The sequence below is a fragment of the Perissodus microlepis genome, chromosome 14 (assembly GCF_051167445.1).
Source record: "Perissodus microlepis isolate ML-2025 ecotype Zambia chromosome 14, ASM5116744v1, whole genome shotgun sequence".
NCBI lineage: Eukaryota > Metazoa > Chordata > Actinopteri > Cichliformes > Cichlidae > Perissodus > Perissodus microlepis.
In genome coordinates this window covers 24011865-24028356 of record NC_140474.1, presented here as the reverse complement: position 1 = coordinate 24028356, position 16492 = coordinate 24011865, and the positions used below count along the sequence as shown (strand labels likewise).

The 16492-nt window shown below is 41.6% G+C and overlaps 1 protein-coding gene across 1 annotated transcript in view; it reads left to right on the top strand.

Moving 5' to 3' along the window:
• Positions 1 to 787: 787 nt before the first annotated feature.
• The window catches only part of LOC146373987 (mitochondrial intermediate peptidase-like), a 28600-nt gene continuing 12895 nt past the window's right edge, over positions 788 to 16492 (top strand). Inside the window, exons 1-19 of the mRNA XM_084950212.1 lie at positions 788 to 1042; positions 1143 to 1388; positions 1517 to 1690; positions 2779 to 2867; positions 3005 to 3091; positions 3203 to 3266; positions 3363 to 3545; positions 4062 to 4218; positions 4353 to 4401; positions 4970 to 5030; positions 5222 to 5274; positions 7591 to 7744; positions 7899 to 7976; positions 8685 to 8910; positions 9576 to 9685; positions 9864 to 9938; positions 10479 to 10595; positions 14275 to 14396; positions 15176 to 15249. Coding sequence (XP_084806338.1) covers positions 1242 to 1388; positions 1517 to 1690; positions 2779 to 2867; positions 3005 to 3091; positions 3203 to 3266; positions 3363 to 3545; positions 4062 to 4218; positions 4353 to 4401; positions 4970 to 5030; positions 5222 to 5274; positions 7591 to 7744; positions 7899 to 7976; positions 8685 to 8910; positions 9576 to 9685; positions 9864 to 9938; positions 10479 to 10595; positions 14275 to 14396; positions 15176 to 15249 — 2020 coding nt within the window. The 5' untranslated portion in view covers positions 788 to 1042; positions 1143 to 1241. The remainder of the gene's footprint in view (positions 1043 to 1142; positions 1389 to 1516; positions 1691 to 2778; positions 2868 to 3004; positions 3092 to 3202; positions 3267 to 3362; positions 3546 to 4061; positions 4219 to 4352; positions 4402 to 4969; positions 5031 to 5221; positions 5275 to 7590; positions 7745 to 7898; positions 7977 to 8684; positions 8911 to 9575; positions 9686 to 9863; positions 9939 to 10478; positions 10596 to 14274; positions 14397 to 15175; positions 15250 to 16492) is intronic.

The following is a 16492-nucleotide window of genomic DNA, read 5'->3' as shown; positions in this document are numbered from 1 at the left end:
TCTGCTTATCCTCTACTTCTTCAGTCTTTAAGTACACAATACACACCATGCTGAGATATGCCAAGTTTTCAGCTAACTGCTCTTGGGGAATCACAATATTGGTGTAGAAATACTATTTTTATGGCTGTCAAACTGTTATCTTTGACATTTTTCATAAATAAGACAATTATGTTTTTGTGACATGCTGCTAGTGAAAAGTGCGTATATCAGGGATGTCAAACTCATTTTACACTGATGGCCACTGTGACCTCACATAGACTGGACCAATGAAACTTCACTTTCTGTCAGCGTGGAGAAGTTTAACCACACATTTAACCCCTGAGATATTGTAATAAAAGAAAGTCCAGTTTCAACAGTACATAAATGCTGTTTCAGTAAATGAAAAATCTCTCAGCACGACTCTTTGGACTTAAATAGTAAGAAATAAATGTGTAAAAAATATATAAAATAAAAAATTCTAGCAGCCCAATGAATGGACTGTCCTGTAAATATATATATAAAAAAAAGATTTTGTTAATTCACAGAAAACCTTTAAAAAAAAGAGTAAGATTTAAACTCTAGACCTGTGAGCCAAGACATGCCCTCCTAACCGCCACGCAACCGTGCTGCCTTATTTGTATTGTTTATAAGAATATGGGTGAGTGGGTGAAAAAAGATGGAATAATAAATAAAAAAAACAAGTAAGCTTTTGTTTTTATTTTATTTTGAAGAGACTCAAAACCCCTCAATTCTCAATCGTACTGCGCAGTCGCGTGAGTGTGACGACATCGCGAACTAATTTTCGGTAGCTCACCGCACTTTCGCCAAAAATGAAATGAAATTTCAGATAACGAAATTTTAGATAACGCTATTTTGTTAAATGCAGTTAATTTGAACTTATAAAAACAAATAGTGTGTCGTTTTTATTATTTTTTTTAATAATGGTACCGGAAGCCCGATGTTTTTTTGTTTTGTTTTTTTAGCGAAAATACAAGTAGCAACAGTTATGGAGATTCGCTTTCATTATCCAGTGAGCTAACATGTGAGCACTTCAATGGAACAGGTAAGCTTTATACGTCAAAGAAAGTCCGTTTTAATTATCCTGAAAAAGAAAGGTCTAAAATAAACTGACCTAGCTCTGTTTACATTTCCGGCTTTTGCAGCTAGGCTCACGTACAAACTAAAATCGAGTATGTCCTCTGCCAATCACTGTCAGCACTCTTAGCCTCAGAATCAACAGACACAAGACAGGTTTGTACAACATGTCAGCGTGCAGGAGGATGCTTTACCTGGTAAAGCACAGGAGCCTGTTGACGTATGTACGGAGAAATCTCACTACATGGTCTCCCGTTGGAGCTGCTTTCAATGCCAGACCTCACAGGAAACTGGACCTGTTTCAGAAAAATGTGGTTTGTACTTTAAAAATGATCATAATAAAAAAAAAAACCTTACAAAACTGGCAGAATAACATTTACACTATGTAGGTAAGTCTTGCTTTAGTTGGTGGTGATAACTGTGCGTTTATGTGTGGTTGCAGGGTTTGTTTGGAGTGCCAGAGCTGAGCTGTCCTGCAGGCTTTCAGGTGGCCACAGAGACAGCTCTGAAGAACACGGAGCGTCTGGTGGAGAAAGCCCGTTCTTCTTCTCCAGGAGTTCAGACAGTCCAGTGCTTTGACCAGCTCTCAGATGAACTGTGTAAAGTGGCCGATCTGGTGAGTTCAACACACAAAAGTGTGCTAAACCTTTGTAGCAAAAGTGTAAATAAGGTCATATTATTCCCCACATAGCCAAGACCAGCCCTACTGACTAACAATGGACTGTGAGGTCGCTTTCATGTTTGTATTTACATGAGCATGATGAGTACCATTCATAGAGAGTTTGGGGAATGGCTGCAATCACAGCATTGTAGGATGGTGAAAAGATGTACCCTTGGTCTTTTTCTTTTCATGTAAATGTGTACATCCTCATCATTGAAAGAGTGGCCACTGGCCTGTATGTGTAAATAGACTGCGGAGTCCTAGTCTGACGCTTAGCCAGAGGTTGTTTGGTTTCCCCAAAGTCACGGCAAGCGTACACTGTGTTGCTCTGTTTGTGCCAGGGGACCTGATCCTTGGGGTGGACCAATCTTAGGCATAGCTTTTTTGTGTGTTTTGAAAGCCAAAGAGTCGTGATATTTTGAGACGGCGCCTCTCAGCTGTTCCAGTACTCTTGACACAAGGGATCAGAAGTGGTTTTTGCTTAAGCAGCAGTTGTGTCCCTGGCTGCTGTGTCTGTGGGGATGGTGTTCGCTCTGTTTGTGCTCCAGTCAAACCTTAAATACTGATCCATATGTGTTGGTTTACGATCAACACATCAACTTTTAAATGTTCCTCATTACTGATGGAAATCTTTTTCATATCCTTCTTGTTGAATTTGATGTGTTGGTCCACCGTGTTAATGTGATCAGTGAATTGTGTTATGTCCTGAGATTTGATTTTCACCGAGGTGTCATCCACATACCTGTACCTGACTCTGTGGCATTCCAGGGTAGGATAAGAGAGCCCTGTTTTCCATTTCCTCTATATACAGATTAGCCACGGTGGGTGAAAGTGGGGAACCCACAGTGTATCTATGTTTCTGGCTGTGGACCTTATATGTGAAGACTAAAGAAGTCACTTGAATGAGTGACAAAACATTTCTCCCCCACAAAGTCCAAAAAAAGACCATTGTTTTAACCTCAACCTCCTAAAATTCAGTATGAGCAGAGATTGCTTGTTTTCTTGACAATCTTGTCAACAATAATCATTTTCCCTGTGAACAGGCAGACTTTATAAAAGTAGCTCACCCCGATCCAGCTTTCCGCGAGGCTGCTGAGAAGACCTGCATCGAGATCGGCACAGTCGTGGAGAAGTAAGAAGCGACCTATGTCGTTCATAGCTGCACAACACCAAGAACATGTTTTTATACGCTGTCTCCAACGGTACGATACGGGTCATTTGTGCTTCAGTTTGTCCCTGTGACAGATGTTGATGGTTTTTATGTTTCAGACTGAACACTAATGTTGAGTTATGCAAGAGCCTGAAGAATTTGCTGGACAACCCGGACAGCGTGGCTCAGCTGGATCCCGATACAAGGTAATCTTACCTGGTTTTGTATCTGACCTGATTTATCCTTCATCTCATTATGAGATTATCTGATTGTTTATTTTGGCCTGTTGTGGCTTTTGTTCATGTTTGCCTCTGCAGGCGAGTGGCAGACCTGTTCATGTTTGACTTTGAAATCAGTGGAATTCATCTAGATGACACACTGGTGCGTTTTTATTAATGGAGTTAAACACGCGATGTAGGACACAATACGTGAAGGCAACATAACGGTGATTGTGCTCTGTGCTTTTTCACCCTGCAGAGGAAAGAGGCGGTTGCTCTTCACGTGAAGTTGCTGGATCTAAACAACGAGTTCCTGGTCGGCTCCCACATGCTGAACAGGATCGCCAGGTCTGCGATTCCCGAGCACCTACATCTGCACTTTGCAACAGAAGGAAGCTTCATTCAAATCGGGGGACTGCATGCAGATTCCCCCAATGACTTGGTATGCATTTACTGTGGCTCAGCAAACGTTTCTCTCTTCTGCCCAGAAGGTGGCGCCTCTGCCACGTCTCAGCGCACAACATATGATTTGGGTGCTGGTTATGAGAAACACTAAACCTGTTAGAGCTCAAATTTTTAGTCAAGCAGCTGTTGTTGCTTTTTTGTTTGTTTGTTTTTATCATATTTAATCTAATTGTATACTGGATAGCAGTATGAAATAGTTTTAAAAAATTAGATCTGCAAACTTTGAGTAATCTTAAAATGACTTTCTGACAGTTGTGTTGTACCATTGTAGAATTTAAGCATGCTAAACTATTTTCTTTAAGCTTGAGATGAAAGAGAACAAAGGAAAGAAAAAAATAAATACATTTTAACATTTTCTGTTTGAAAACAGAGTTAGTGTTTTATCTAGCCGTCTACCTCTGACCCTGCAAAGATCAGCAGCCTAGTTGTTATGCTATTTTAACAATACTAGATTTTGTCATGAATTTTCCTTCTTCCTCTTCCACTTGTGTAGGTGCGAGAAATCGCCTACAGGATTTATCTCTATCCCAACGCAGAGCTGATGGGGTGTTTGGAAGAGCTGCTGAAATGCAGATACAAACTGGCCACGCTGGTGGGCTACGAGTCCTTCGGACACAGAGCCCTAAAGGGGACAATGGCCAAAACCCCAGGTTACTACACCTCTCTGGGGTTTTTCTCACAGTCGGGACATTTTCATTATTCAGCACTGTCAATATTTTGTGCCTTTGAGAACTACTCTCGGGAGGTTTACATGCTGCATTTTTGTTCTTATCCCTCTTTGCAGAGACAGTGATGAGCTTTCTTCAGCTGTTAACAGACAAGCTGTCAGACAGGTACAGTTTTCCATGTTTTTCATAATAAAAATCCACTGATCAGCTATTTCAGTTTGACAGGTTGAATCATCAGCACGAGCTGATTTATGTTTTTGTTGCCTTTGGTGTAAAGGCTTCATTAAATGGGTGCTTCCCCTCGAGGTTAACCATGAGTTATTAGGCTATTTAAGATGTTTCCCAAAGATCCACAATTACTGAAACGAGTGACCCTTTAATTTGTTTTGTCATACATGCGAATATGAGTTTGATCATTTGCACAATGATGCATTTTTAGAAAGCCTTTGTGTTCCTCTTTTTGTGTGGGATGTATTCTCTGTGTGCTTAGATTTCTTCAAACAGTCCAAAAATATGCAATTCAGGTGGACTGGGAGACTCTAAATTACCCACAGGTATGAATATGAGCCTGTTAGCCTGGCAGCCTGTCCAGGGTGTTTCCCTGCCTTCAGCCAAATGCATGCTGGGATTGGCTCTGGCCCCTGTTGACCCTGAGTAGAGATAGGTGGGTAAAAAGCAGGAATGAACGCCTCGAGTCATCACGCTAATAACTTGTTTGGTGCTTCTCTTTCAGAACAGCAAAAGACTTTAAGATGATGAGAGACATGAAGAAGAAACTCAGCCCTCGACATTCTGTGGGTGATTTTTATTTTTTTAATGTGCAAGAATATTTTTGCCAACTACACAACATTACACTCACTATTACACATTTGTCTCTATGCTGTTATGCCTTAAAGCAATTAATACTGATTACACAATATTATATTTTAACTCCTGTAAGTTGATTCTGATTTAGAGGTACGATGAGTTCTGTGTTTTCTGACAGGAGCTCATGCCCTGGGATCATCCATACCTCAGCGGTGTCTTGCGTGCTGAAAGGTGAGATTTAGCTTTTATGAAACATATTTTTCAGCTTGCTGTCACTTGATAGTCATTCACATGTTTGTAATTCCATATTGCTTCACAGCGGCAGCTCTTATTACGTCCCACTTCTTTATCAAGTGTCGCTTTTTACAAAAGGTGTTAGGAGAGACGCATGGGAGTAAACTTCAGGTCTGATTTTCAGTCTAATCGACCTCCTTTTTTCTTTTTTTCTTTTTTTTTGTAAACCAATGGCTTCTTATGACTTGATGATCTAATCAGCCAATCACATGGCAGCTACTCACTGCAATCAGGCATGTAGACACGGTCATGATGAGCATCAGAGTGGGAAAGAAGGAGGATTTAACAACATTGTTGGTTGTTGGTGTCAGATGGTCTGCTCTCAAAAACGCTAAAGTTGAACATGGCGATAACTTTACTGTACTCAAGGGACCCCCACAGTCATCAGATCTCAATGCAGTACCCAGTATCAGCAAGCCAGATGTAACTAAATGAAAACAAATGAAGTTGGACTAAAAATAAAGACTTGGAATTGTATTAAAAATTGTATTAAAAAAACAGGTGAGGTTCAAATGCATCGATGCGTGATAGAAAGCATGTGCTGGCAAACCGTCCTGGATGTCACCCATGACGTGGAACAATGTGTTCCACAGTTGACTCGCACTTAAATAAACTGTGGTCGTCTTTGGCATTCAGCAAATTCACGGAGCCATAAGTTTCACTTTTATTAGTCTTTCTTTTCACTTTCCTTAACGTTTAGTGTTTTAAACACTGTATAAATACATTTTTATACAATTTAAAAAAAAAAGCCAGATATACAAATGCGATGCAAATTAAAAGTCGTCTATGGAAACACATTTTTAAGATGGTTCAATGAAATCATAAATGTGAAATAAAAATAATTTCACATTTCAGGCTTTAAAGGGTTAATGAGCTGCACTTTACAGAGCAGAGGCTAATTATATGTTGAGTCTGGGGAGGCATTAGGAAACTCTTTATTGCAGACATTAGTGATCTGTCAGGTGTTCTTTGAACTTAAGCAGCTACTAAGTTTTCTTGAAACTTGGACTTGATGAGTCTTTACAGATTTTCTGAGGAGGAGTGGGGTCTGTGCTCTCCTTCCTCATGCTGCCAGTACTCTGGGACTGGTCCATCCATCCTCTTCCGTTTATCCTTGTCAGGGTCATGGGGTGGGGTTAGAGGCTATCCCAGCTACCATAGGGCGAGAGGCAGGGCACACCATGGATGGGTTGCCCACCTGACCCAAGGCTAACACAGAGAGACAGACAACCATTCGCACTCACGTTCACACCTATGGACAATTTAGAATGACAGGTTAACCTAACGGCACTAAGCGCATGTCTTTGGACTGAGGGAGGAAGCCGGAGTACCCGGAGAGAAACCACGCAATGACAGGGAGCCACCATGCTGCCTAAAAAATGATGTGGCATTTAAAAAAAGAAAAGCCTTTTTGAATCGGTGTATGACGGCGAGGAAACGAACAGCCAAGATCCCAAATTTAAGTTGGTCCTCACAAAGACGGTCATACAAGTACACTCTTACATGCTCACATTATGTTAATTCCTCCCACTGAGGCTCTTTAGTCACAATCGCAGGCTTTTTTTGTTTCTCTCAGTCACTCATTTTCTTTTTATCGGTGCTTTTCCAGCAGTACCAGCTTGAACCGGTGTGTGTTCAGAACCTACTGAAACAGGGACTAGAGCGTGTGTGTGGTAAACACAGCTAGTAGCTGTGTTCAGCAGTGGCCTGTTATTCATCACTGATAATATATGGATGTGGTGTTCTAGCTAAACAACCGTTTTGGCTCGGTGGTCTTTATCTTTGATGCCTTATAAGCAGCATGAATGAAAGGAGCCATTTTAAGCATGGGTGGCCCCAGGAGAGAGACGGCCTCGCCAAACCTGAGCCCTGGCACTGTGGTGGCTTTGCCCTGCCAGCTGAGCTCACATATGAGTGATAGTCAGGATCCGTTTTCTTTTTTTCTTAGCTAGTCAAGTGAGCAACCTGCAGCTAAACGTATACAGAAATATGTCCTGGTTCAAAGCGGGCAAGCGTTACCATTCTTTCTTCATCTGGGCTTCAAGTTCTGGTTCAGTAATAAAAAAAAAAAAAAGGCCTTTTGGGCCATTTTGACACTCTAAAAAATATAAATTTTGAAGTCCCACTGCTGATCTTTCTGTTTTAGAAGATGCACACGATTCCTATTTGTTGTTTTTATGTACTTTGTTGGATCACGGTGCTGAAGGTCACACGCTCCTTCTTTCATTGATATGTTCTGATTTGTCACGGCAGGTACAACATAGAGCCCAGTCTGTACAGTCCCTACTTGTCTCTTGGTTCCTGTATGGAGGGTTTGAACAATCTCTTCTCTCAGCTGTACGGCGTCTCCCTCATGTCTGAACAACCCAGAGCTGGAGAGGTCTGGAGCGAGGATGTCCGCAAACTGGTAACTCATTATTAGTGAAGAAAAAAGGTTCGCTTGTGTGGAATAGTCTGTGCCAAGCGCTAATCCACGGACCGTTTTTAAAGATCAAAGTTTCTGATGCTGTGTCTGTGTGCAGTTATTGGGTGATTACATCACTGTGCGTGCATTTCTCCAGGCTGTGGTCCATGAGACGGAGGGATTACTGGGATACATCTACTGTGACTTTTTCCACCGGCAAAATAAACCTCATCAGGTATGAGCACACACTCATCGACGTACTCGAGATTTTAAAGTGTCTCTTCCTTCTTTGAAATGTGGTTAACCATTCCCAGACGAGTTTTGTGAAATGTGGATTAAAAACAGAAAAGCCACATTTTATTCACACTCGAACATAGAAACCATATTTTAATATATACATGTTTAAACTTAGACTAATTCATGAAAAAGGCAACATTTCAAGTAAAGTTGGGACTGGGGCAGCGAAAGGCTGGAAAGCTAAATGCTACTAAAGGGAAACAGCTGGAGGAACATTTTGCAACCAGTTAGGTTAATCGACAACAGGTCAGAGTTTCACAGAAGTAAAGATGAGCAGAGGTTCACCAATCTGCAAAAAACTGTCCACAAATTATGGGAGAACTTCAGGATAATGTTCAACATCAATGTCTCTTAATCGACATAATATCAAAACATTCAGAGAATTCTTTGTGCAGAAGGATGAAATTCAATACTGGATGATCCTAAAATTATACATTTTCTCTGTGTAAAAAGTTTATTTCTATTGTGAGTAAAATTCGTTCATGAGATTTGAAAAACTCTACATTCTGTTTGTTTTTTCACATTTTTAAAAGTGTCCCAACATTTTTTGAGTTTGTATTTAATTAGGTTTTGGTAACTTCATTAGTATATATCAGCATTGTTTTCTATAGTAGCACTTTAGCCTCACTCCTCATTTTCCTCCCAGGACTGTCACTTCACCATCCGCGGTGGGCGCCAGTGCCAGGAAACGGGTCAGTGCCAGGAAACGGGTCAGTACCAGTTGCCAGTCGTGGTGCTGATGCTGAGTCTGCCTCACCCGACCAAGGGCGCCCCCACCTTGCTCACTCCCGGCATGATGGAGAACCTCTTCCACGAGATGGGCCACGCTATGCACTCCATGCTGGGACGCACTCGCTACCAGCACGTGACAGGTGCGGAGTGACCCCTACAATGAGTAGGGCTCTTCAGTGGACCCTGGTTTGCTTGAGGATTTAGAGAAGTAATAATATTGGAACATTATGGCTTTGCATTTCCAAATGTCGCAAGGTAGAATTACATAGATTGATACAGAGCTGTAGGAAGGGGTTATACATTACACTGTGGTGAATTGAACAAGGAAAGTAAGCCCCGAGGAGAGGGTAGACGATAGCTGGCTGCTAACGCTGTCATTTGATATGGTTTGGTTTGCAGATACCTTCAGTAGTAATTTAAGATCCCAAAGCCTTTATTTGAGCCTGACAACAGTATCTATTAACTGCACTGGAGGTTGTTTCTTTACTGGGCACAATGTTTAGACATGCTGGTTAAGTTTGTGTTGTGTAAATCTCATGACAGTTGCTCTTTTTCACCTCTGTTCTACACATCTATTCCTGCCATATGTGCTTTTGCTTACTTATTGATATTGCTGAGTGTCACAAGATCACAAGGACTTGTATTGATTCTGACTTTTGGTTGGGGCTGTAAAGACTTTGGTTTCTCATTCTGGCTCACTTTTTCGTTTTTAACACTCTAAGCATAAAAGCCAAAGCACTTAAGCAGCCAAGAATAAAGTCACCTATATCCTGCTTTGTTTTAAAGTCTCTCATCCCTTCTCTAGGAACCAGATGTGCAACTGATTTTGCTGAAGTCCCCTCCATCCTCATGGAATACTTTGCCACCGACTACCGAGTCATCAGCCAGTTTGCACGACACTATGAAACCGGACAGGTAAACCTTAAACACTCAAAATGATTTAAACTGAGGACAGATTTGAATCGATAAAGTACAGAAATATGTTCTGATGAAGTATTACGGTCATGGCATTGCCATTAAAATTTACAGGATTAAGGCTTCAGATGAAAATTCTGTTCACTTGTAGCTTTAATCTGTTTTATCGTCTCTTTAGCCGCTACCCGAGAGTATGGTGGCTCGCTTGTGTGAGTCCAAAAAGGTGTGTGGAGCTGCAGACACCCAGTTGCAGGTAAGATTAATGTCTTTGCATGTACGTTGTCACAGAGCACGGAACAGCAGGAACCCACCATAACACGTCAGCTAATTTATGATGCTTGTGTGGCACTATTTTAGTGTTACGCCCACCCCTAAGAAAAAAAACCCAACTGAAAATCTCATACTAACACCCGTGGTGCAAAAGTCATAAAAACATTAAAAAAAAAAACCCTGAGGAGCTGATGTGATAAAGAACAGTCGTCCTCTGTTCATAAACAGCATCTGGTGGCTATGAAAGGTTTGGTTTTGTTTTTATCTTTTTGATTGGTTCCCATTCTGTTTTAGCCTTTATCCCTTTTTTTTATTAGGAAAGCTCTTGGTTTTGTGCTCCTTGCTTATCTGTTTTTCTTTACAAAGCTAAAACTGATTCAAACAAGACAACCACAAAACATGTTAAAAGTTTAATGGGCATTTATGTCAAATGCTGTAACATTAGTCACCGTTTAACTCTATTTCTGCAGTTTAAGAGTTTGCACGTTGGTGATTGTTTTTTCTTTTTTTTCTTGCTGTGTAGATTTTCTATGCGGTCTTGGATCAGATCTACCACAGCGAACCACAGAACCGCTCTACCACAGAAATCCTGAAGGACATGCAGCAGAAATTCTACGGCTTGCCTTATGCTCCCAACACGGTACAGCCTGACCTCCTTTTTTTTTCCTTCCCCCCCCCCCAGTGACTTATGTTCTCTGACGTCATGACTACAGGATAAAATACAAGCTTGGAAGTTGCTGATAATTTGGGGTTCTGTGCTCTTCTCTCAATACCCATTTAATGAGATCACAGAAACCTTTTAGTCTTTAACTTTCTACTCACTTTTTCCTTTCTTATTCACTGTCCTTCCTCTTTCTCTCACTGATTTTTTATCTCTCACCCAGGCACAGCAGTGTTTAAAGGATTAAAGCTGTTTTTTGAAGGGCTGCTAAAATAACAAAGCAGGGGGATACTTTAAATGAACCCTCCCAGGGGGAAATATTTGAGCCTCTTCCTCCCTCCTCTTTAATGAAAAAAGTGCTTTATTCCCCCACTTTAGCAGCTGTGGGCTGAGGAGGATGAGGCCAGGAGACAGAAGGGAATCAAAAACAGTCATAATTTAGCCAGAAATGGCCTTCATACAGCATTTACTCAGGGCTGTAATTATGTGGGGTTGCCATCAGGAATAAAGATTACAGGACTGCTGTATATTCTGCCCGGACGACCGTGTCCCAGCCAGCGTTTCTCCTCACAGGAGTCCTCCCACTCCTCTGTACTTGCCTCGCTTTGTAGCTCCCTCTCCGGAGATTGCGGTTTATGTTATATAGTTTCCCACTGTCGCAGTCATTTCTCTTCAAGCTTTCAAGCCATAAAGGAAGCTCTAACAGGCACTTTGCCTCCGTGTGCACAGCCACAACCACAAGCGAGATCGCTTTCCTCATTTGAACTGAGGGTGATTGCAGTGCTTAAACGTCGAGTATTAGATCACGATTGGATCGGAGCAAGTGAAAACAGATTTGTTTAGATCTTTAAAATGTTCTTTTTTGTGTGGTTTACCCTCTGAATCCATCCCTGTCTGACTGCCTTCATGGAAACGCAGCTCAGGAAAAAGTTTCCGCAGTAAAGAGAAGTTTGGAGTGGCTAATGGGTTACGGAGAGCCACAGATTATAAACATTAGGGTGATGCTGACATGTGTATAGTTTATAGAGGAGGGCTATCAGTTCCTGCTGTGTACAGACTGAGAGGATCAGCTGCGAGTAACACAGACCACATGCTCACTCTTGAGCTGAAGATAATATTTGGGAATAAGAGGCAGAAAGCGAGGTGTCCTGCTCGCTTTTGTTGACATTTCTCTAACTGCCAATCCGTGCCTTTAACACTTGCATGCCCGTCCCTTTTATTTCCCCAAAGGATGAGTCGATGTGTATGCGACGGCTCACGTTCCTCTCACAAGTCGAGTTTGGAAAGACCTAAAAATGTCTTTTAACTGACACTGAAGAGGAGCAGAGTAAAAAGCAAGGGCTTACTCAGTTTCCTTTTGTATGTGAGGATCAAAAGGATATCTTGCTGACATGTGACCCGCTCACACTCTCTCAGAAAAGCTGACGATAATCATTTGATGTGAGACGAAGGGATTGAAAACAAAGAGAAGCTTGGAAGCCTGATAATCAAGGCACTTTGTGATGAGTACTTAAAGCATCCTATCAGAGGCTGCGACATCTTACCAGTAGCAGCCTATTTATTACCAAAACATCAGCAGTCAGGAAGCACAGAGGAATCAAAGAGCCTCCGAATTAAAACAAATCAAAGCAGGCTTTTCATAATTTTCTGGATGTGTTATCGCATTTGTTAGCGCGACCTACATTTTCTATTTCATAGCACTTGAAAGAGCTGATCCAAGCTCCTGTATTTGTGTTCCTGCTTCTCTAACCCACACTTTCCTGAGCCGCGACTCCTCTCAGGAGTGCTATCGACTCTTATTAAAGTCACTACAGCCCTGAGGAGTCTTGTCAAGTCAACACGGGAGTGTTTTTCATGCTGTTGAGCGACCGCGCTTAGGTCAGCAGACACAGCTCCTCTCAAAAAGCAGCTGTTTTAGAGCTTACAACCTACAGTGCTCTTATATCCCTTTATTATTCAAATTTCTGAAAAAAAGATTAACCTTTTTATGTTAAGGGTGATGTATAGCATCAGTAGGGTTTTTAAATATTTTTTCACAAACGTGAGTTTAATAGATGTTTCCCAGCATAAAGAATTTAAGGTTTTTTTATCCACACTAATGCATTATTTGGCTTTTTGCTGGAGAACATGTACCTTGATGTCAGACGATCCTTTGGAAGCTTCTTGGGCACCAGTCTGCAAGCACATCCCTCAGTTTCATGATTATTTCACTTTAATTGGAGTTCAAATCTTTAACGTGTATGAAGTCTGCTTCCCCCCCATGTGGATGTGCAAGGAGGCGTCTGCAGTCTGATATGTTTTGTTAACTACAGCAGCTGCTGCCTTTTCTAGCAGGCTGAATGTTTGAGTGTTTGCCAGCTGAATTTCCCAGTGTCGCCGTTTTCAGAGATCATAAAGGAGCTTGTCTTTATAGATATGGAGAAGCTCCCCCTCAGGCAACAACACGGGAGAAAAGGAGCGAACGGGGCTTTCTAGCTGTTAGGAATTTCCATGTTTTGTCCGTTTTATAAAAGGACCTGACAGGATGTGATTTAATGTTTGTCAAAGATGTTTGTTCAAGGAAACTTGTATTCATTTCACCAGTTTAATATCATCAGTGAAGACGACGTAGGCAGCTCAAAAGATTGAGAATGTTTGGCGTATTTATGAGTCTGCTTTCTGTTAATATCTACTGACGTGTTGTTTTCACCTCGTCGGTCTGTAGTCAGAGTGTAGTCATTGCAAAATCTGGTCCTGAGTCACTGACTGAAGCAGGCGTTACCACAAATGCCTCTGAAGTACTTTGGCAGGTGTCTGACTGTCTGGATGTTTCAGAGCAGGCTGTGTCAACATGAAGGGCTGGATATTAAAGGGTGAAGTAATGAGATTAGAAATATGAGCTGAACTGAGTGCAGGTACTTACACACGAAAAGATGTAAAGTTAGATTATAGCTAGGTTGTCCAAGATTGCTCGATTACACCTTGGTTACTTATTTCAAATATGACTGTTTTAAAGACATCAAACTGTTTGGTGTTTGGCCTTTTATCACCTCAGTGTTATACAGGAACCCTTTAAAATGTCTCCCTAAACGAGACAAACAGATGATTTTTCTGTCGGCGATAAACAGCAGTACCTTGTAGATGCTTTGTTCTACCGTGACATACCGGTAAAGCTCGTCTTCTCTTCTTACCAAAACAGTTGACATTTTGTCTCTTATTTTGGCACTAACGGTGACGGAGGAGTTATGGTCATTTAAAGAGCACTTGTGAGATGCGCACGCTGCCAGGATGTAGGGTAATGGTAAAAAAAAAAAAACCTCACTCTATCCTTTTATTTTACCCATTTTTATTTGTTTTAGTATAAGGTGCCAAATCTTCATGATTTGGTTTTTGAATACAAATGATTTTTTCATTTTTAAATTTGATGGAGTGTGTGAATAGCTACAAAAAATCTGCTGTTTTTACTCATTAGCAGATTTTAAAGTTGCATTTTTAAAGTAATCTGTCCGGCGCAACAGTCGCGTGTCACCTTGGATACGGTGACACGCGACAGATGCTGTTAGGAAAGGTGCAGCCGTGTGGGTTTAGCCTAGCGTTAGCTTTGTCAGGATTGGCTTCGCTGTCTTTAAAGTGATACAGTTGTTTATTTTTCTTGTTCAATGTTCATTTTCTTCTTAAGGCATGGCAGCTGAGATTCAGCCACCTGATTGGGTATGGGGCCAAGTACTACTCCTACCTCATGTCACGTGCGGTGGCTTCGATGGTGTGGAAACAATGCTTCATAGAGGATCCTTTAAACAGGTGAGACCAAAGCTTAACATACTGTTAAATATATATATATATATATATATAATTAAGCTGAATTATACGGAAAACTGTCTTAAAAGGCCATAATCTCAAAGGGATGTAGTGTTGAACTTTACCATCAGAGCTTTTGCTGAGTTAAAGATGTTTTTAATAGAGAGAACCGAATAGAGGAGTTATTTTTGTAGGGAGGCAGATATTTAACTGGACACATGGTTCATTATTTATAAGGGCAATACATACTAAATTGGCTGGAATGAGGAGTCGTCCTAACAATGACTACATTACCCTGAAACTGAAGTACAGGTGGTGAAGAGTTGCAGAAACATAGTTCATATCATCTGTATCAAAGCCCTGGCTTTAATGTGAATGTGGCATCTGCTGTGATTCACGGACACACACCAGCATCCACATTACCAGATCCTCCTCTATCTAAAGCATTTGCCCCTGGACAAGCAATAAGGTTCTGTTGTGGAAAACCAACCCTTAATCGTATCAGCATCGCATTGAGCCCTGCAGCAGTTTCACTTCCTGTTTGTTTCCCTTTCTGTCCATCTGTCCCCCTGGCCTCCTTTACCTCGTCTCGGTAACACCTGCAGTTGTCAGATCTCTGTTGTTTTTATCACCTGTCTGTTGTTTACAGACAACTTGGCAGACTTGGCCCTGGGCTCCCAGTGGCAGCAGCAGCGATGGAGGGGTTGACAGGGGAATACAGGTGTCTGTAACCTTATCTCTTTCTCTTTCCTGCCTGTCTTCCGTCTTGGTTTCTTTCTTAGGGAAATGGGTGAGCGGTACCGACGGGAGATGTTGGCCCACGGAGGAGCTAAGGAGCCCATGCTGATGGTGGAGGGTAGGTTCAATCTTTTTGTCACAAATACTGATAGAATATCATGTTTGCCCACAAACATCTGTAAAGCACCGTTCTGTGCCAACAGTTTGAGGTTTCGCCACAGTTCATCTCCAGGTTTCCTCCCAGATTATGGAGTTGTCAGTCCATTGGCGTCTTGCCCCATGAATTTTTTTTAAAAAAAAGGGTGTGTCTAATTACTGCAGGTTGTGCCACAAAATTTGTTTTGACTTGCTGGACAGCCGAGAGTGTGACTCCTGCTTGGATTTGTTGTTTTTCTTTTCTCATATGAAGCAGAAAAGGCGTCCTCACTTAAAAGAAAGATGGAAGCTGCTGATCCAGCTGCTGTTGTTTCAGGTGGTCACAGCTACCACTGTTATGGTTTGTCCCACTCTGCGCTTTAGATTCCACCGTGGTACATGTTTACTAGGTTAACACACCTCCCAAGGTCTCTTATCTTTGTTTACAGGAGCTTTGTCAGCCCAAAGACAAAGCCCGTCCTGCTCTCGGCGAGCTCACTCTGCGGCGGCTACACAGTGCCCCTTGCTAGTCCAGCCCTTATTTGATCTGCTTTTAAAGGTTAACTAAAGAAGATAATTAAAAAGATAACGATATGGCTCTAGTGCTTTTTGTGTACACAGGCGATCATGAAGGAGGGAAAGACCGAAATGTTTGATTATAGGTTTGAGTGCCTAACGCTGCTGACTCTGCAGGGCTGAAAACACAGACCGGACCACTTTTGTGTTTCAGATCAAACAAACTAAAATATTCCAGTAACTATTCAATAGATTCATCGTTCTCAGTAAATCCTCAGGATTTCTGTGACTCAATTTTCTTGTTGTAACACCATGACATTCACATTCCTTTTGTTTGATTATTGGCACCAAATGGATCAATTTATGACGAATGTGTCACAGTAAACGTAATAATTTTGGTGATCTGGTTACTTTTATCCAATCTCCATATAAGGTCAAATGTCAGTGGCCTCTCACAGTTGTACATGGGACTCCTGTTATGTTGCGAGTGCACCAACTAAACTGGCAGTGTCTTTGCTTAAGGTGTTTAGTGCTGATATATCCGTATGTACGGTGGCCCCTAGAGACAAAGCACGTACAAACTCCAAAACACTTGCAAACTCCAAAACACTTGCAAACTCCAAAACACTTGCAAACTCCAAAACACTTGCAAACTCCAAAACACATGCAAACTCCAAAACACAACGGAAGTGCTCCAGGACGCTAGGGGC